The sequence below is a fragment of the Stomoxys calcitrans genome, chromosome 1 (genome assembly GCF_963082655.1).
Source record: "Stomoxys calcitrans chromosome 1, idStoCalc2.1, whole genome shotgun sequence".
Taxonomy (NCBI): domain Eukaryota; kingdom Metazoa; phylum Arthropoda; class Insecta; order Diptera; family Muscidae; genus Stomoxys; species Stomoxys calcitrans.
Window position 1 is genome coordinate 51,266,497 of NC_081552.1, and position 21,430 is coordinate 51,287,926.

The 21,430-nt window shown below is 36.1% G+C and overlaps 3 protein-coding genes across 6 annotated transcripts in view; all 3 read left to right on the forward strand.

Moving 5' to 3' along the window:
- Positions 1 to 21,430, forward strand: part of LOC106092620 (zinc finger and SCAN domain-containing protein 12) — a 190,266-nt gene that overhangs the window by 84,539 nt on the left and 84,297 nt on the right. The window lies entirely within an intron of this gene.
- On the forward strand, positions 11,606 to 13,974 carry LOC106092624 (zinc finger and BTB domain-containing protein 41). 2 transcript variants are annotated; one of them, XM_013259537.2, is made up of 3 exons: positions 11,606 to 11,657; positions 12,010 to 12,197; positions 12,259 to 13,974. In XM_013259537.2, exons 2-3 carry the CDS (start codon positions 12,075 to 12,077, stop codon positions 13,675 to 13,677), a joined length of 1,542 nt encoding a protein of 513 aa, XP_013114991.1. In that variant the 5' UTR covers positions 11,606 to 11,657; positions 12,010 to 12,074; the 3' UTR covers positions 13,678 to 13,974. The 2 variants fall into 2 exon arrangements, with proteins under 2 accessions (XP_013114991.1, XP_013114990.1); XM_013259536.2 differs by lacking the exon at positions 11,606 to 11,657 and adding an exon at positions 11,730 to 11,777 and having other exon boundaries at positions 12,093 to 12,197.
- The window catches only part of LOC106092621 (oocyte zinc finger protein XlCOF6-like), a 68,964-nt gene continuing 62,392 nt past the window's right edge, over positions 14,859 to 21,430 (forward strand). Inside the window, exon 1 of the mRNA XM_013259534.2 lies at positions 14,859 to 14,948. The gene's annotated coding sequence lies outside the window, so the exon portion shown is untranslated. The remainder of the gene's footprint in view (positions 14,949 to 21,430) is intronic.

Here is a 21,430-nt window from a genome sequence, read left to right on the forward strand (position 1 = left end):
CGTGAATATTCCATTAAGGAACTGGGGCAAACTTCCCACAAATCAATGAGTGCTTTCCAATTCAATTTTAAGCTCTATGATAAGGGACCTCCTTTTAATAGCCTAGTCTGAACGGTGTGCCGCAGAGCGACACCTCTTGGGGGAGAAGAGGTGTCGCTCTTTTGTAACTTTTGTAACAAAAATTGCTAATTTGTCCAAGGGCATTCCATTCAGGAGAGGCGGGCAAACTTCTCACTTATCAACAAGTGATTTCCAATTCAAGTTTTAAGCTCAATGATAAGGGACCTACTTTTTATAGCCGAGTATGTGGGGTGTTCTGCAGAGCGACACCTCTTTTGGGTAGAAGTTTTTACATGCCTATGTCATGTATAGAAGCCTTTTAAAATATAGCCAGCATTAGGAAAAAAAACTACCGCCGAAATTTTTTTTTTATTTCTCGCTAGGTTTCGAACCCAGGTGTTTGGCATCATAGGCGGATTTGTTATCCTCTGCACTACAGTGGCCTTCCTTTGTAACTTTGCAGTAAAATAAAAAAGTTGTGATCTGGCCACCGTAGCGTAGAAGTTAGCGTGTCCGCCTATAACCCTGAAGGCCTGGGTTCGAATCCTGGCAAGAAAATTTGAAAAATATTTCAGCGATGGTTATCCCCTCCTAATACGGACAACATTTGTGAGGTACTGTAACAATTTGGTATGGAAGCCATGTAAAAACTTCTCCCCAAAGAGGTGTCGCACTGCGGTACACCGCACAGTGTTGCCTCTTAGTGTATTCGTTGAACAAAAATAGTTAGAGTTAACATAGAGCTCTAAAATTTTGCACAGAGGCATATTTGGGTGTAATATAGGATAAAGTGGAATATAGTCCAAATCGGTCTATAACCTGATATAGCTCCCATATAAACCGATCTACCTATTTAACTTCTTGATTCTTCTGAATTCTTATCCGATTTAGCTGAAATTTTGCGCAATGACTTGTGCTATGGCTCTCAAAATCTTCGTCAAGTGTGGTCCAAATTTGTAAGCTGTTATAGCTCTCATATAAAGCAAAACTCTTGATTTGATTTCTTAAGCCTATAGAAGGCTTTTACTTTAACTTACGACTTCGTACGAAAACATTGGTTAGTTGAAGAGGGACCTCAAATATAAATATTTTTTTAATCATCTTATTTGAAGGATTTTTTTTAAAGATTAGTTAAAAACTTCATACCAATTTTTATTTTCGATTTTTGCATTTTTGTCCACCGGGACAACATTAAGCAAAAACTTGAATCGGACAACACTAATTGATAGAATGTTCATGGACAAATTTCCATTTTTGATCAGATTTGGGCTATGCGCATGGTGACGTGTTTGTGGCGCCCAACGGTTTGAAATTATTTTTAAATTAAAATTTTTCGAATTATCAGGGTGAGTATTTTATACCCTTCGCCATAGGAAGGGGGTGTACTAATTTTGTCATTTCGTTTATAACACTATCGATCTGAGACCCAACAAGGTATATCTATATTATTGATCGTCCCCGACATTCTAGGTCGATTAAGGCATGTATATGGCTCATTTCGGTACATGTTTAGATATAACTATCATATAACACGATCTCGGATCTTGACTTCTTGAGCCTCTAGTGGGCGTAACTTGTACCGATTTTACTGAAATTTTGTTTTGATTTCTAATAATTGTGCAAAGTATTGTCCAAATTGGTCTATAACCTGATATAGCTGCCATATAAGCCGATCTGCAGATTTGACTTCTTGGTCCTATAGAAGGCGCAAATACCACCCAATTTGGCTGAAATTTTGCACAAGGTGTTTAGTTTTGACTTCTAACAGACGTGCCAAGTATGGTCCATATCGGTTCCTTACCTGAAATAGCTGCCATGTAAACGGATCAGCAGATTTGACTTGTCGAGCCCCTGGAGGGCGCAATTACCAGCCGATTTAACTGAAACTTTGCACGTAAAGTTTTTTTTTGACTTCTAACAATTGTATGGTCTAAATTGGTTCATAACCTAATATAGCTGCCATATAAATCGATCTGCAGATTTGACTTCTTATGCGATTTGGTTCTTATTTATATCCGACTCGGCTGAAATTTGGCACAATGACTGCTCCTATGACTACCAACATCTGACAAGTATGGTTCGAATTGGTCGAAAAAACGATATAGCTCCCATATAAGCCGATTTTTCGATATACTTCTTGAGCCTCTAGAAAGCGTAATGCTTAAGTGATTTGGCTGAAATTTTCCACATGTTTATTTATTTTGCCTTCCAACATCTGTGGCAAATTTGATTCAAATCGCCGCATAACTTGATATAGCTACCATATATACCGATCTCGGTATATATATGTGGTAAATTTGATTGAAATCGCTGCATAACTTGATATAGCTACCATATATACCGATCTCGGATCTCGACATCTTGAGATTCTACAAGACGCAATTAACACCCGATTGGACTGAAATTTTACACGAGATGTTTGTTTTGACTTCTAACAACTGTGCCATGTATGGTTCAAATTGGTTCATAACCTGATATAGCTGCCATATAAGCCGATCTTCAGATTTGACTCCTTGAGCCTCTAGAGAGCGTAACTCATATCCGATTTGTGGTAAGTATGATTTAAATCGTTCCCTAACTGGATGTAGCTACCATGTAAACCTATGTCGGATCTTAGCTTCTTGAGCCTGTAGAGGGTACAATTGCCACCCGATTTAACTGTTCTGCATCATTTTCGACTTCTAACATTCTAATTTCTTGAGCATCAATTGAGCAAATTTTGCACATTAAGCTTTTTTTTACTTTTAACAACTGTGTATAGTATGGACCAAATCGGTCTATAACCTGATATGGCTGCCATATAAACCGATCTACAAATTTGACTTCTTGAGCCCATAGAAGGTGCAATTACCAACCGATTTGACTGAAATTTTGCATGAGGCTTTTTATTAGCCAACTTGTGCTTAAAATTTTTTAAATTGCTCTATTTGTGTTCTTTTCTCCTTCCCAAAACATACAAAAATATGCAGCAAATAGTTAATGGCGTTGGGCGCCAGAGCTTAGTTAACCCATTGTTCTGGCGCCCAACATCATTAAATTTTTGCTGCATATTTTTTTAATTATTTTGTTTTAAAGCCATTAGTCTTCTACCTTAATTTCTTAGTGTTAATTTATTCTATTGAGGAACAACAGGAGATTTCTTCTGTTGGCACCCAATTCCTGAAATGAAATTTCGCATTAATCGTTCAGGGGTATTTTATTTAGTCTTCGTTTTTTCAATTTAAGGCAATTCTAATTACAAAAAAAAAATCCTTAAGTTAAAAGCACAAAAGACCCTTTTGACTGTTTAGCTACAAAAATTGCGTAAATATGCCTAACGAGTTTTTTTATGTCTTCTGTGTATCATTGCAGTAAATGCGTCTTGCTTCTTTCTCACTCTCTCCCTCTCTTGCTTCAATTCATATCCGAACATGTCCCTTAATAAACTGTGTCGCTTGTGTGTGAATTTGTGCCCTAAGGGCAAATGTCTATACGATAATGATGACCAGCAAAATGAATTGCACTCCGTTATTCCTATTTATTTTCATCCCAAGGTAGGTGCAAAAGTTCCAAAAGCTTGGTTGCCTTGCTAACATTTTCAATTTTTAATTTTAGGTTTTGGATTTATGCCAAGCCAAACATTTGAAACGATATGTGAAAAATGTTGGCGATCGATAGACGATTTTTTAAAGTTTCAAGCCAGTGTTGAAAAGGCTCAATTGAAGCTTATGGTTAAGAACGAAAACCACAATGAAATGCCCATGACAAGCCTTAAAAGCAAAATACCCGTCTTATGTGATCTTGAAAGTATGGAAAATCTTTCCAGCCTTAACGAAATGATTTTTAAATATATGGAGGTCATAAAAAACGTCATGCAAAATTTCAGCCAAATCAGATAGGAATTGCGCCCTCTAGAAGCTCAAGAAGTCAAGACCCCAGATCTGTTTATATGACAGCTATATCAGTTTATGAGCCGATTTGAACCATACTTGGCACACTTGTTGGATATCATAAAAAAACACGTCGTGCAAAACTTCATTCCAATCGGATAAGAATTGCGCCCTCTAGAGGCTCAAGAAATCAAGACCCAAGATCAGTTTATATGGCACCTATATCAGGTTATGGACCGATTTGAACCATATTTGGCACAGTTGTTGGATATCATAACAAAACACGTCGTGCTAAATTTCATTTAAATCGGATAAGAATTGCGCACTCTAGAGGCTCAAGAAGTCAAGACCCAAGATCGGTTTATATGGCAGCTATGTCAGATTATGGACCGATTTGAACCATACTTGGCACAGTTGGTGAATATCATAACAAAACACGTCGTGCAGAATTTCATGCCAATCGGATAAGAATTGCGCACTCTAGAGGCTCAAGAAGTCAAGACCCAAGATCGGTTTAAATGGCAGCTATATCAAAATATGGACCGATATGGCCCATTTACAGTACCAACCGACCTACACCAATAAGAAGTATTTGTGCAAATTTTTAAGCGGCTAGCCTTACTCCTTCGGAAGTTAGCGTGCTTTCGACAGACAGACGGACGGACGGACATGGCTAGATCGACATAAAATGTCGCGACAATCAAGAATGTATATACTTTATGGGGTCTCAGACGAATATTTCAAGTAGTTACAAACAGAATGACGAAATTAGTATACCCCCCATCTTATGGGGGGTATATATTATATTGTACATAATAAAAAATATTAAAGAATGAATTTTTTTAAACGTCTTAGATAAAAAATATTTTAATTAATGACAAATTGAAAGATTTTTTAAGAACCGTTATAATTGGCGCCCAGCGTGAAAAGAATAAATGGGAAATTTATGTTCGATTTTCCGATTTCGTGTCCGATTTTAATTTGGCATTTAAGGTGGATTTTAAGGTGGCATTTTTGAAATCAAAAAATTTAAATTACATAAAAAATAATAAAAACAAGTAAAAAGGCGTTAAGTTCGGCCGGGCCGAACTTTGGATACCCACCACCTCGGATATATATGTGAACCACCTTTCCTCAAAATCCGTTGCAAAATTCATACCTTATGCCCCATAGCAGCTATATCAATATATGTTCCGATTTGGACCAGATACTAATAAGTAAAAGTTATTGTTCAATTGTATATAACAAAATATTGGTCATTTTAGTATTTATATTTAAAAATAAACCGATCTGTACTATATACGACACGGATGTCGAAAAGCATAACATAGACCAGTGTGTCAAATTTCAGTGCAATCGGATTAAAAATGCGCCTTTTATGTGGCCAAGACTTTAAATCGAGAGATCGGTTTTTATGGCAGCTATATGCAAATCTTGATCGATCTAGACCAACTTGCAGAAATATGTGGAGGGGCTTAACTTAACTCTTTGTCCCAAATGTCGGCAACATCGGACAATAAATGCGCTTTTTATGGCCCCATAACCTAAAACCGAGAGATCGGTCTATATGACAGCTATATCCATATTGACGGAGGATGTCGAAGGGCCTAAGACAACGTACTGTCCCAAATTTCAGCAAAATCGGGTAATAAATGTGGCTTTTATGGGCCTAAGACCCTAAATCGGAGGATCGGTCTATATGGGGGCTATATCAAGATATAGTCCAAATTAGCCCATCTTCGAACTTAACCTGCTTATGGATAAAAAAAGAACCTGTGCAAAATTTCAGCTCAATATCTCTTTTTTTTAAAGACTGTAGCGTGATTTCAACAGACAGACGGACAGACGGACGGACATGTCTAGATCGTCTTAGATTTTTACGCTGATCAAGAATATATATACTTTATAGGGTCGGAAATGGATATTTCGAATTTGCAAACGGAATGACAAAATGAATATACCCCCATCCTTCGTTAGTGGGTAAATGTATAATATATAACAATGGCCCGATTCATACTTGGCACGTGTGTTGTAGGTCATAGGAGAAGTCATTGTACAAAATGTCAATCAAGCCAGATAATAACTCAGCCATATAGGGGCTGAATAAATCATATTGGGTTATCGGTTTATGTGGCCCATTTGTAATCTCCAACGACGTACATCCAAAAGAAAATATCTGTGCAAAATTTAAAGTGGCTGGCTTCATTCGTTCAACCGCTGTCGTGATTTCCACAGACGGACAAAGGGACGGAAAATTAAAAAAAAAAAACAAAATAAACATTAAAACAAATTAAAAAAAAAAAATAAAACTCAAAAGAAAAAAAAATTAATAAATAAAATAAAAAGAAAATTAAAGAAAAGATAAATAAAATTAAAAAATTGAATAAAATTAAAAAAAAAGAAACTAAATTCAATTAAAAAAATTTATATAAAAATAATTAAAAAGAAAAATTTAATAAAAACAACGAAAAATAATAAATAAAAATGTTAAAAAAACCTTACAAAAAATTAAGAACAAAAAAAAAAGAATTTAAAAAAATAAGAAAAATAAAAATTAAAAAAAAAAAAATATAATTAAATTAAAAAAAAGATATAAGATATAAAAAATTAAAAAAAAAAATAACAAGTAAAAGCGTGCTAAGTTCGGCCGGGCCGAATCTTATATACCCTCCACCATGGATCACATTTGTCGAGTTCTTTTCTCGGCATCTCTTCTTAGGCAAAAAAGGATATAAGAAAAGAGTTGTTCTGCTATTAAAACGATATCAAGATATGGTCCGGTTCGGACCACAATTAAATTATATGTTGGAGACCTGTATAAAATTTCAGCCAATTCGTATAAGAATTGCGCCAATTGGGGCTCACGAAGAAAAATAGAGAGAACGATTTATATGGGATCTGTATCGGGCTATAGACTGATTCAGACCATAATAAACACGTTTGTTGATGGTCATGAGAGGATCCATCGTACAAAATTTCAGGCATATCGGATAATAATTGCGACCTCTAGGGGTCAAGAAGTCAAGATCCCAGATCGGTTTATATGGCAGCTATATCAGGTTATGCACCGATTTAAACCTTATTTGACACAGTTGTTGAAAGTAAAAATAAAATACGTCATGCAAAATTTCAGCCAAATCGGATAGGAATTGCGCCCTCTAGAAGCTCAAGAAATCAAATCCCCAGATCTGTTTATATGACAGCTATGTCAGGTTATGGACTAATTTGAACCATACTTGGCACAGTTGTTGGATATCATAACGAAATACTTCGTGCAAAAATTCATTCAAATCGGATAAGAATTGTGCCCTCTAGTGGGTCAAGAAGTCAAGACCCAAGATCGGTTTATATGGTAGCTATATCAGGTTATGGACCGATTTGAACCATACTTGGCACAGTTGTTGGGTATCATAACAAAACGCGTCGTGCGAAATTCCATTCCAATCGGATAAGAAATGCGCCCTCTAGAGGGTCAAGAAGTCAAGACCCAAGATCGGTTTATATGGTAGCTATATCAGGTTATGGACAGATTTGAACCATACTTGGCACTGTTGTTGGATATAATAAGAAAACACGTCGTGCCAAATTTCATTTCAATCGGATAAGAATTGCGCACTCTAGAGGCTCAAGAAGTCAAGACCCAAGATCGGTTTATATGGCAGCTATATCAGGTTATGGACCGATTTCAACCATACTTGGCACAGTTGTTGGATATCATAACAAAACACGTCGTGCAAAATTTCATTCTGATCGGATAAGAATTGCGCACGCTAGAGGCTCAAGAAGTCAAGACCCAAGATCGGTTTATATGGCAGCTATATCAGGTTATGCACCGATTTAAACCATACTTGGCACAGTTGTTGGATATCATAAAAAAACACGTCATGCAAAATTTCATTCCAATCGGATAAGAATTGCGCACTCTAGAGGCTCAAGAAGTCAAGACCCAAGATCGGTTTATATGGCAGCTATATCAAAACATGGACCGATATGGCCCATTTACAATACCAACCGACCTACACTAATAAGAAGTATTTGTGCAAAATTTCAAGCGGCTAGCTTTACTCCTTCGGAAGTTAGCGTGCTTTCGACAGACAGACGGACGGACGGACGGACGGACGGACGGACGGACGGACGGACGGACGGACGGACGGACGGACGGACGGACGGACGGACAGACGGACGGACATGGCTAGATCGACATAAAATTTCACGACGATCAAGAATATATATACCTTATGGGGTCTCAGACGAATATTTCGAGTAGTTACAAACAGAATGACGAAATTAGTATACCCCCCATCTTATGGTGGAGGGTATAAAAATTAGCAACAAATAAAAATAAAAAAAATTAAAAAAAAGAAAAATTAAAACAAATAACAATATTACAAAAGTAACAAATGAACAGTAAGAAACAAAAATTAAGAAAAATAAAAAGAAATATTTCAAAAATAAAATATATGAAATATTATAATTTTTGAGTTTATAAAGGGTGATTTTTTTGAGGTTAGGATTTTCATGCATTAGTATTTGACAGATCACGTGGGATTTCAGACATGGTGTCAAAGAGAAAGATGCTCAGTATGCTTTGACATTTCATCATGAATAGACTTACTAACGAGCAACGCTTGCAAATCATTGAATTTTATTACCAAAATCAGTGTTCGGTTCGAAATGTGTTCATTCACCGTAACATTGCGTCCAACAGCATCTTTGAAAAAATACGGTCCAATGATTCCACCAGCGTACAAACCACACCAAACAGTGCATTTTTTGGGATGCATGGGCAGTTCTTGAACGGCTTCTGGTTGCTCTTCACTCCAAATGCGGCAATTTTGCTTATTTACGTAGCCATTCAACCAGAAATGAGCCTCATCGCTGAACGGTGAATGAACACATTTCGAACCGAACACTAATTTTGGTAATAAAATTCAATGATTTGCAAGCGTTGCTCGTTAGTAAGTCTATTCATGATGAAATGTCAAAGCATACTGAGCATCTTTCTCTTTGACACCATGTCTGAAATCCCACGTGATCTGTCAAATACTAATGCATGAAAATCCTAACCTCAAAAAAATCACCCTTTATTTAAAGAACATCGAATTTTCTTAAGATTTCTTACAACACAAAAAAATTTTGATTTGTGATTACCACCGAAATAAAAATAAAAAATATGGTTTAAACAAGAATAATTAAAATTAGCAACAAATAGAAATACAAATTAAAAGAAAAGCAGAAGTAAAATTAAAAAAATAAAAATATTGAAATTAAAACGCGACAAAAAAAGTTTAATTAAAAAAAGATATCTATATATATATTTAAAAAATAAAAAAGAAAAAATTAAAGAACTAATATATAAAAATTAGAAGAAATTAGAAAAATTAGATTAGAATTAAAACATATAAATAAAAAAGAAAATAAATTAATAAAAAAAATTAAAACAAAGTTACAAAAAATAAAATTAAAAATTTTTTTTTTAATTTTGGAAAATAATTTTAATTGTAATTACCACAATTAGAAAAATAACAAATGTAGAAAAAAACCAGCCACAAACATAAAAATTAAAAAATAAAGAAAAAATTAAAAAAAATAAATAAATTAAAAGAAAATTAAAAATATAGTAATAATAAAAAAAACAATTAAAAGAAAATAAACAATTGAAAAAAATAACGTTACGAAAAATAAAAAGATATAACCCAAAAACAAAATGTATGAAAATTATAATTTTTGAGTTTACGAAAAGAAAAAACAAAATTTTAAAAATATCGAACTTTCTTAAGATATCTTTAAACACTTCTTCCTAACAAAAAAAATGTTTGCTTATTGATTAGCACCGAAATATACAACAATGTCAAAACAAACAAGTAAAAAGGTGTTAAGTTCGGACGGGCTGAACTTTGGATACCCACCACCTCGGGTATATATATATAAACCACCTTTCGTCAAATCCGGGGAAAAATGGATACCTTATGACCCCTAGCAACTATATCGAAATATGTTCCGATTTGGACCAAATACTAATAGGTACAAGTCATTGTTCAACTGTGTAAAACAAAATTTTGCGTCGAAAAGCCTACCATACGTCACTGTGTCAAATTTCAGTGAAATCGGATTATAAAAGCGCCTTTTATTGGGCCAAGGCTTTTCATTGAGATATGGGTCTATATGGCAGCTATAGCCAAATCTGGACAGATTTCGACTAAGTTGCAGATACATGTCGAAGACAACTAACACAACTCACAGTCCCAAATTTCGGCGAAATCGGACAATAAATGCGACTTTTATGGCCCCAAAACCATAAATCAAGAGATCGGTCTATTTGCAGCTATATCGAAATCTGGACCTATCTGAGCCAAATTGAAAAATAATATCGAAAGTTTTATCACAACTCTCTGTCTCAATTTTAGGCGACATCGGACAACAAATGCGCCTTTTATGGGCTCAAAACCTTAAATCGAGAGATCGGTCTATATGCAGCTATATCAAAATCTGAACCGATCTGAGCCAAATTGACAAAGGATGTCGAAGGGCCTAAGACAACTCACTGTCCCAAATTTCAGCAAAATCTGGTTATAAATGTGGCTTTTATGGGTCTAAGACCCTAAATCGGAGGATCGGTCTATATGGCAGCTATATCCAAAACTGGACCGATCTGGGCCAAATTGGCGAAGGATGTCGAAGGGCCTAAGAAAACTCACTGTCCCAAATTTCAGCAAAATCGGATAATAAATGTGGCTTTTATGGGCCTAAGACCCTAAATCGGCCGATCGGTCTATATGGGGGCTATATCAAGATATAATCCGATATAGCCCATCTTCGATCTTAACCTGCTTATGGACAGAAAAAAGAGTATGTGCAAAATTTCAGCTCAATATCTCTATTTTTTAAGACTGTAGCGTGATTTCAACAGACAGACGGACAGACGGACGGACATGTCTAGATCGTCTTAGATTTTTACGCTGATCAAGAATATATATATACTTTATAGGGTCGGAAATGGATATTTCGATGTGTTGCAAACGGAATGACAAAATGAATATACCCCCATCCCTCGGTGGTGGGTATAAAAAAAATATTTAAAAAGCATCGATTTTTCTTAGGATTTCTTGAAACACTTCTTTCCTAAAACACAAGAAAAGTTGCTTTATGATAACGAGCCTTTTGTCAAAATTTTAAATATTTTTGTAAAAATTTCCAATTTGTATATATATCGTCGACAGACGAAGAATACACTATACAAGACACTGATGCTACCCATGCTGTTACATGGTTCTGAAGCATGGGTACTTGTGAAAGCAGATGAGACAGTGCTTGGAGTATTTGAGAGAAAGATTCTTCGTAAAATATATGGACCAGTTTGCGATAATGGAGAATATAGGCGACGTATAAGCTGTATGACGACGATAGCATAGTTTCACGCATCAAAATACAACGGCTGCGTTGGATAGGTCATGTTGTCAGAATGGATGAAGAAGCTCCAGTAAAGAAGTCTTTTAAAGGCAAACACGCAAACCGGGAAGACCAAAATCCCCATGGAATGATCAAGTTGTGGGAGACACCTCGAAACTTGGTGTCAGAGATTTTAGAATAAGCGCAGAAGATCGAGGCGCTTGGAACGCTATTCTACGTTCGGCTAGTGGAACAAATATTCTGTCATAGCCAACTAAAGTAAAGTATATTAATAAGTAAAGGATGTGCGGTTACCCAAAGTTTCTGGCGCCCTACATGGTAAACCATTCTCTGAGAAGCCCATTTATAATCTTATCTATTGAAGTAATGTCTTTGTAGTCCACCGTAGAAAAGAAATCATCAATTTGATTCCTTATGATGCGACGTTACACAATTAATGTAAGTTTTTGGCGTCCAATATGTTAGATTTTTTATTGGCGCCCAACACTTTTAGCAAGCAATTGGTGACCACGGTTTTCCCTGAATCCCTCCGTAATCGTTCTCTATATTAAGCCAATTCTAATTGTAAAAATCTTAGGTTTAAAAATTCAAAAGTCTTATTTGTCACAATGTTTAAATTTTGTCTGACTATGCCTAACGTGTTTTTTATTTCTTCTGTGTATCATTGCAGTAAATGCTCCTTGCTTCTCTCATTCTCTCTCTCTCTCTCTCACTTGCTTCAATTGACATCCGAACATGTCTCTTAATAATCAGTGTCGTTTGTGTGTGAATGTATGCCCCAAGGGCAAAAGTCTGTATGATAATGATGGCCAGCAAAATGAGTTGTACTCCGTTATTCTTAATTATTTCCATCCCAAGGTAGGTGCAAAAGTTCCACAAGTTTGGCTGCTTTGCTGACGTTTTTAATTTTGAATTTTAGTTTTTGGATTTGTGTCAAGCCAAACATCTGAAAACGATATGTGAAAAATGCTGGCAATCTATAGATGATTTTTTGAAATTTCAAGTCAGTGTGGAAGAGGCTCAATTGAAGCTCTTGGTGAAAAACGAAAACCAGCAGGTAAAAGAGGAACAGCAAGAAGCTCAACAATTTGAGATATTGGAAGTTGATGAAGACCTTTCACATATCAAAGTTGAGAAACAGGAAGAGGCAGAGGAGGAGGAGGAGGAATTTTTAGGTGCACCCTATGAAGCTGAACTTGAGACTGATCAAGCCAACGCTGAATTGGAGGAATGCAGTGAAGCAGAGGATATAGTTAACAATGCTACAACGTTCCACGATAATTCTGATGTTGAAGCCTCCGAGAACTTCAGTTCCGACAATGAAATGCCCATGACAAGTCGTAAAAGCAAAATACCCGCCTTGTGTAATCTTGAAAGTTCGGAAAATCTTTCCAGTCTTAACGAAATGATTTTCAAATTTATGGAGGCCATAAAATGTGTCGAGTGCCCAGAGAGTTTTCAATGCTACAAAGAATACCGTCAACATTTTCGTCTTGCCCACTTTAGAAAAGAATTCTATTTCGAATGCTGCAAGAGAAAATTCAAAAGCCAAAGTAGAGTTCTAGAGCATGTGCAATTCCACAATAATCCAGAGGCATTTAAGTGCCCAGCCTGCGCCAGATGTTTTGCTACACGGACAAGCCTGTTGAGGCACATGTCTATGGCCCATTCCCAATATTTGGATCAGAAATATCCCTGCGAGCACTGTGACAAATCATTCACTACTCTGAAAAATCTAAATGTCCATCGCACCAAAAAGCATATGATGGTGAGAAAAACCATATTTCCCAAACCGGATGAAGAGGGCATGTTGAATTGTGTCGATTGTAGCTATCGCACTCCCTCCCAGTCGAATTATTCAACGCATCGTTGGTATGTGCATAATCCTAGCAACAGTTTTGTTTGCTCCATATGTAATCAAGGCTTTAAAGTGGGCTCTATGCTGCGTTCCCACATGGAGAAACATGAAAATGGCGGCATTATTAGAGATTCTGAACATTGGCCACATCGCTGCGATAAGTGTTTTAGAAGATTCAAATATGAACAAAGTTTGCAACGTCACAAGGATGCCATGCATCCTTTGGGTGCCACAAATAATGATATTAAAACAGCTTCGTCGCTCACTTTGCCGGTGCTTTATCCCTGCAACATGTGTTTCATGAGTTTTACGGTTTACAAAAGTCTAACACAACATAAGAGAAGGAAGCATCCTAAAAAGAAGTCCAATGATGAGATGACGACAAATGAAGAATCAGGCTTGGCCTATATGGATTGTGCAATCACAGAAGAGTCGGTCACCTCGATCAAGGAAGAGGAGAAGGAGGAGGAGAATCTATAGAATCTATTCGGCAAGTGTTTAAAGGGAAAGTAAAATTCATGAAAAGCTTAAGGAATCAAGTCTTAAGATGTGCAAAATTCTAAGAAACATGCTTGGCTCGAAATAAACTAATTTATATATTTTTTTTATACAAATTGTTTTCTCTATACCTTTTTTTAGGGAAATTATTAAAAAAAAAATAAATAATTATTTTATATCTCTTATGGTTTAGGAAATTAATTTTATAAGTGTGCACTGTAAATAATTTTGTAGATAGAGTAAAAAAAATAAAATTTTTGAAAGTCCAAAAGCCAACAACTTAGTTTTGTATAGTATTTCCATAAAAACATTCAAATCCATTTTAAGTCAGCTTAATTTTTAGTTTAAAATGAACTTAGGGAAGAGAAGGTTTCCTATTAATGCCTGGTTTTCTGAGAAGGTTTCCTATTAATGCCTGACATCCAAATCAAGCATACAACCCTTCTGGTTAGAAAGTTTTCCTTTCCACAATGCAGTAAGGCCTTCACCATTCGTAAAGGACTAAATAACCAGTGTACTCATAAACAAAGTGCTCTGAGCAAGCCGGAAGAAGCTATACAAGAAGATGGCAGTTCTGTGTATAGTTGCAAGGATTGTGATTACAGTAAATTTGCCACCCATCGTTGGTTTTTTCATAATCCCAGAAATGCTTACACCTGCCAGATATGTGGTGAAGAATTTAGAGTTGCCGCCAGTTTACATAATCATCTGTGGGATGATTTTTTAGCTTTTATCTTTTGGCAACACTGGCTTAAACAGCTCACGCACGTTTCGTGTTTTTTTTTTCACTATTAAACATTTTCAGTTTGGTCTATAATTGAACCATGAATCGTCTTACTAACGAACAACGCTTGCAAATTATATAATTTTATTATCCAAATGCGTGCTCTGTTAAGAAAGTTCATCACGCGCTTCTTCCATTTTACGACGAAGCTTATTTTTGGCTCAATGGGTATGTAATTAAGCAGAATTGTCGATTTTGGAAGGAAGATTAGCCAGAAGCATTTCAAGAGCCACCAACGCATCCAGAAAAAGTCACAGTTTGGTGCGGTTTATGGGCTGGTGGCATCATTGGACCGTACTTCTTCAAAGATGATGGGAATCGTAACGTATCTGTGAATGGTGGGCGCTACCGTGAGATGATATTAAACTTTTTTTGCCCAAAATGCAGGAGCTTGACTTGCATAACATGTGGTTTCAACAAGACGGTACCACATGCCACACAGCACGCGTAACAATGGACTTATTGAGAGGTGAGTTTGGTGAACATTCTATTTCACATTCGGGATCGGTCAATTGGCCGCTTAGATCGTGCGATTTTACGCCTTAAGACTATTTTATGTGGGGCTATGTTAAGCTTATGTCTACACAGACAAGCCCGCTTCAATAGACGCATTGGAAGACAACATTAAGCATTTTTTTCGCGAGATACCGGCCGAAAAGTTGGAAAGAGTATGTCAGAATTGGACTAAGCGGATGGACCATTTGAGGCGCAGTCACGGTCAACATTTGCTTGAAATAATCTTCAAACATTAAATTATATGAACAGTACTGTCGAATTCTATATTATTTTTTTTTATACCCTCCACCATAAGATGGGGGGTATACTAATTTCGTCATTCTGTTTGTAACTACTCGAAATATTCGTCTGAGACCCCATAAAGTATATATATTCTTGATCGTCGTGAAATTTTGTGTCGATCTAGCCATGTCCGTCCGTCTGTCCGTCCGTCCGTCCGTCCGTCTGTCTGTCGAAAGCACGCTAACTTCCGAAGGAGTAAAGCTAGCCGCTTGAAATTTTGCACAAATACTTCTTATTAGTGTAGGTCGGTTGGTATTGTAAATGGGCCATATCGGTCCATGTTTTGATATAGCTGCCATATAAACCGATCTTGGGTCTTGACTTCTTGAGCCTCTAGAGTGCGCATTTCTTATCCGATTGGAATGAAATTTTGCACGACGTGTTTAGTTATGATATCCAACAACTGTGCCAATTACGGTTCAAATCGGTCTATAACCTGATATAGCTGTCATATAAACCGATCTTGACTTTTTGAGCCTCTAGAGTGCGTAATTCTTATCCGATTTGAATAAATTTTGCACGACGTGTTTTGTTGTGATATCCAACAACTGTGCCAAGTATGGTTCAAATCGGTTCATAACCTGATATAGCTGTCATATAAACCGATCTTGGGTCTTGACTTCTTAAGCCTCTTGACTTCTTGAGCCTCTAGAGTGCGCAATTCTTATCCGATTGGAATGAAATTTTGCACGACGTGTTTTGTTATGATATCCAACAACTGTGCCAATTACGGTTCAAATCGGTCTATAACCTGATATAGCTGTCATATAAACCGATCGTGACTTTTTGAGCCTCTAGAGTGCGTAATTCTTATCCGATTTGAATAAATTTTGCACGACGTGTTTTGTTGTGATATCCAACAACTGTGCCAAGTATGGTTCAAATCGGTTCATAACCTGATATAGCTGTCATATAAACCGATCTTGGGTCTTGACTTATATAGACCAATCACGACAATATGGGAATACGGGATGAAAAGTATTTAAGATTAGAAAACGAATCTGATATCCAATTGCCGCACCAAGTGTTTGGGGGTCCATCCCAAACCCCCAAACACCCCACAGACAGAACTTACTTACTGACTATTGCAATAGTTGGTTCAAATGAAAGGTCTTTGTGGGTAGAACACCAATCCGATATCAACACTCGGGAAAGAGTGTCTATGGGGCCACACCACCCCCATAACACCCCAAATGGGACGTATTTGTTGACCATTACAATATGGGGCTTAAATAAAAGGTATTTTAGAATAGAAGACGAAACTGATATATATTTTCGTGACCGAGAGACACTCAGTGGTCGCACCATCCCTCAAAACACCTCCACACCCAAAACGGACATATTTGCTGACTATTACAATAAGGGACTCAAATGAATAGTATTTGTGATTACAAAACGAATTTGATATCCAATTTTGCGTTGCTCGTTAGTAAGTCTATTCATGATGAAATGTCAAAGCATACTGAGCATCTTTCTCTTTGACACCATGTCTGAAATCCCACGTGATCTGTCAAATACTAATGCATGAAAATCCTAACCTCAAAAAAATCACCCTTTAGTTGCTGACCATTGCAAAATGGGGCTCAGCCCGGGTTCAGCTGGTTTTTATATGAAATGAGAAATTCTGAAGATAACAGTTACATACAGTCGAAACCGCATAACTGTAATAGGCTTTAGTAAAAAATCTCGCTTCAGTGAATTTTTGCAATTGAGTTCGCTTAACTGAAAATACCGCTAAACTGAAAAAGTTTTACACCCCAAATACCGTTTTTATATGAAACTGAATACGTATAAGAGGAAAAGTTATTTCTATAGAAAACTGTCTGGAATTTTAAAAATTTCCGTCTTCAATGAAATTTCCAAAAACATATTTTGATATATTGGTTATAATTGCCCTAACTTTTAAAGATTTCTTCTGAGAATTGCTTTGTTTCCACTCAAATTATTTCATTTATTAGCAGTACTTTGACGTGGAAATTCGCTTGCATTTATGCTTATATCGCTTAATTGGAATCTAATTACACTTATACGAACTACGCTTAAGGGAAAATTGCGGATAAGTGAGACCGATGTATTTTTAGCATTTCATTCATCCAGTTCCGACTGTTTGTCATTGGCTATTAATATTTTATTTTTGTTTTTTTTCTCCTGAAAATGCTACTTTCAGCAGGAAATACAAACAGTGCGGCAAGATCTTATTGGGGAAAATCGTCATAATTGTCAAATTTTTCTTTTTTTTCAAATATTGTTAGGTGCAAAAAATTTTTTGCATGGTTCTTGGAGACATATGGAGTTAAAAAACGAATGTGCCCATTGGGGGATCTGGGCTTTGGAATTTTTGAACACGAGGGGCTATTCCAATTTTTTTAATAAAAAATTGCCTATTTTGAAGTGCATATAGCACCATATCTTCTTCAAATTTCACTTTTAAATCATCTACAATAGGCCCTCTTTACAAGCAGAAAAAGGAAGGCTTTTAAACAAGTTTATCAATATGGACCAATCAATGAATATACTTTTTTTGAATAAAAAATGTAAAAAGTACAATTTTTCACATTTTTTGACATCCAAACTGCATAACTTTAACAAAATAATCAGATGTGGGGAATTGTTGCAGCAATGTCGTTGCAAATTTTGTCACGAATCCAAATCATGCATAAAAATGAAAATCGGACTACAATTCATTTTGAAATGAACTACGGCTAAAATTTGAGCAAATAAAAATTAAAACTCGTGTATCTCCGAAACCGGTGGAGATATTGTCGACCTCAAGAGGACCTTTTGTAGGAATTTTTTAAGCACTATCCAGCAAATTTTGAAAATCGGACAAAAAATTAAGATTTGGCAGCCCGAATAATTTTTCGAAATACCGAGGTGATCAACTTTAGGGGCCTGCTAAGAGGCGCCAGGTTCACCTAAGTTCTTGAAATTTTGCACACAATCTCAATTAGGGATCTAAAAGTCGTATTTCGACTAATTTCGCTATTCCACCTTGAAATATGCGTCTAAGACCCCATAAAGTATATATATTTTTGATCGTCATGACATTTTAAGTTGATCTAGCCAGGTCCGTCCGTCTGTTCGAAGGAGTAAAGCTAGGCGCTTGGAATTTTGCACAAATACTTTTTATTAGTGTGGGTCGGTTGGGATTGTAAATGGGCCAAATCGATCCATGTTTTCATATAGCTGCCATATAAACCGACCTTGGGTCTTGACTTCTTGAGCTTCTAAAGCGCGCAATTCTTATCCGATTGGGCTGAAATGAAATGATTTGCATGAAGTGTTATGTTATGACTCCCAACAACTGTGCCAAGTATAGTCTAAATCAGTCCATAACATGATATAGCCGCCATATAAGCCGATCTCCCGATTATACTTCTTGAGCCTCTAGAGGGCGCTATTCCTATATGCTTTGGCTAAAATTAAGCATAAAGTGTTATGACTTCCAACAACGGTGCTAAGTATCGTTCAAATCGGTCCACAACCTAATATAGCTGCCATATAAACCGATCTTGGGGCTTGACATCATGAACTTATAGAGGGCGCACTTCTTGTCTGATTTGGCCGACATTTTGCATGAAGTGTTTTACTTTGACTTCCAACAACTGTATCACGTTGAGTCGAAATCAGTCCATATCCTGATATACCCGCCATATAAACCGATCTCCCGATTGAACTTCTTGGGCTTTTATAGGGCACAATTCTTATCCAATATGGTTGCAATGTTGCATATGTCGTTTTGGTATGACTTCCAGCAATTGTTTTAAGTATGGTCTAAATCGGTATATAACCTGATACAGCTGCCATATAAACCCATCTCCAAGTTTGACTTTTTGAGCCTCTGGAGGGCGCAAATTTTACTCGATTTTCTTGAAATTTTAAACGTGAGGTTTTTTTATTTCGCTTTTACTTTTATATCAAACTTAACCAAGCAGTAAAAAAAATCATACCCCAATGTGAAATTACGTTTCCAAAAATTAACAATAGTGAAGAAAAAGTGAATGCGATAGATATTAATTGTGATTCAGTACTCACAAAGTACAAAGAACCAGTACTAAAATTTAAGAGCTTTGAAAATGTGAGCTGCAAAAGTCAAATTAAAGGAAATTTTTTTTGAAAATGGGAACTTATGTCGGCGCTTGGACTTTGGGATTTGATGTGAAGTTCGGAGAAAAATGGTTGAAAATGAATTTTCGATTCAGAGTTATGTTTGTTCATACAAACGTAAGAAACCGATCTTGACTTATCCTGGGGAATGCATTTCCTATCTGATGGGAATACAATTTCCAGCTTTTAAACGAATAAATCCTTAGTGGAGCGCATATGAAATTGATGGACCCAATTTCCAAAATAGTATTACATACACACGCTATACGTCAAAATGATCTGTAAATCATTTTTCAAATAATATATTAATCAACTTCTGCGAGGAAGTCTAGCCCGGTTTTGGTTTTCTAGATTATCTTATATAATCTAGAAAATCGAATTTGAATTCTGGCGTCAAAGTCTGATCGTTCGACTTTTCCGAGTATTTCTCATTTTTAATCCTTAGACACGTACAGGCAAATGTTTTTCTGCTATACGAATTGTTTAAATTTAATATATATGCAACTAATTTTTCTATAAAATCTTGTAATTAGCTTGAAGACTTTATTTTGAACAAGTAAAAGCGTACTAAGATCGGTCGGGCTGAATCTTGGGAACCCACCACCATGGATTCTGCTAAAAATTATACAAAATAAATTTAGTTGAAGAGCTTAATTTTTTTCTACATACCAAACATCTGTCGAACCAGCAAAAATTATACGGGAGCTATATCAGGTTATAGACTGATTTGGACCGTATTTGGCAAAGTTGTTGAAAGTCGTAACAGAACACTATGTGCAAAATTTCAGCCAAATCGGGTAAAATTTAGCAGCTTGTAAGGGCGATGGGTTTATATGGGAGCTATATAAGGTTACCGATCGATTTGGGCCGTACTTTTCACAGTTGTTAGAAGTCATTACAGAATACTATGAGCAAAATTTTAGCCAAATGGAACAAAAATTGCGGCGTGTTAGGACTCAAGAAGTCAATTCGAAAGATCAGTTTAAATGGAAGCTATATCAGGTTATGGACCGATTTGGACCGTACTTAGGACATTTGTTGGAAGTCATAATAAACTACTAGATGCTCAATTTAAGGCAAATCGGACAAAAATTGCAACTTCTAGGGGCTCAAGAAGTCAAATCGGGAGATCGGTTTATATGGGAGCGATATCTAAATCTGAACCTATATGGCCCATTTGCTATCCCCAACGACCTACTTCTATATTAAGTATCTGTGCAAAATTTCAAGCGGCTAGCTTTACGCTATCGTGATTTCAACAGACGGACGCACGGATGGACATGGCTAGATCGACTCAGTACGTCGAGACTATCAACTATATATATATAATTTATGGGATCTTAGACGAATATTTCCAGGTGTAACTAACGGAATGACTAGATTAGTTTACCCCCATCCTATGGTGGTGGGTATAAAAATTCAAAAAGTCGACAATAGTTCTAAATTTCATGCAAATTTTACTTGAAAAGTACTCTGAAACAATTACAACAAATACGCTAGCATCCACATAAGTTCACGAGATCTCACTCAGTAAAATGACATCTGAAAGTCACAATCGAGCTTTAGTGGAATAAACACCTAGAAGTTAGTGGTGCATAAGGAATTCAGCCCTCCAATTAGGGCACAAAAGAAACTGTAGCCTTTGGATTAGTTTACGAATGGAATTGATGGAAAATGAAGCATTTCGCTTTTTATTCGAAATTTTTGGGACCAGAATAAAGAGATATTAAAATGACATAAGTTTAAGTATACGAATTATTGTATTTTTATGAAAAACCAAGAAAAAATATCGTGTGGGCAGGACAAGCAAAAGGGGTTAATCAAATCCATTGCTTTTTGATAATCCAAAAAAATCGAAAAGTCGACTTTTTGATCATTTAAAAATGACGAAAAGTCGGTTTTTGATAATTAAAAAAAAAGTCGAAAAGTCCACTTTTTTATAATCGAAAAAGGTTGAAAAGTCATCTTTTTGATTATCAAAAAAAACCGAAAAGTCGACTTTTTACTATCAAAAAAAGTCAAAAAGTAAATGTTTTGATTATCAGA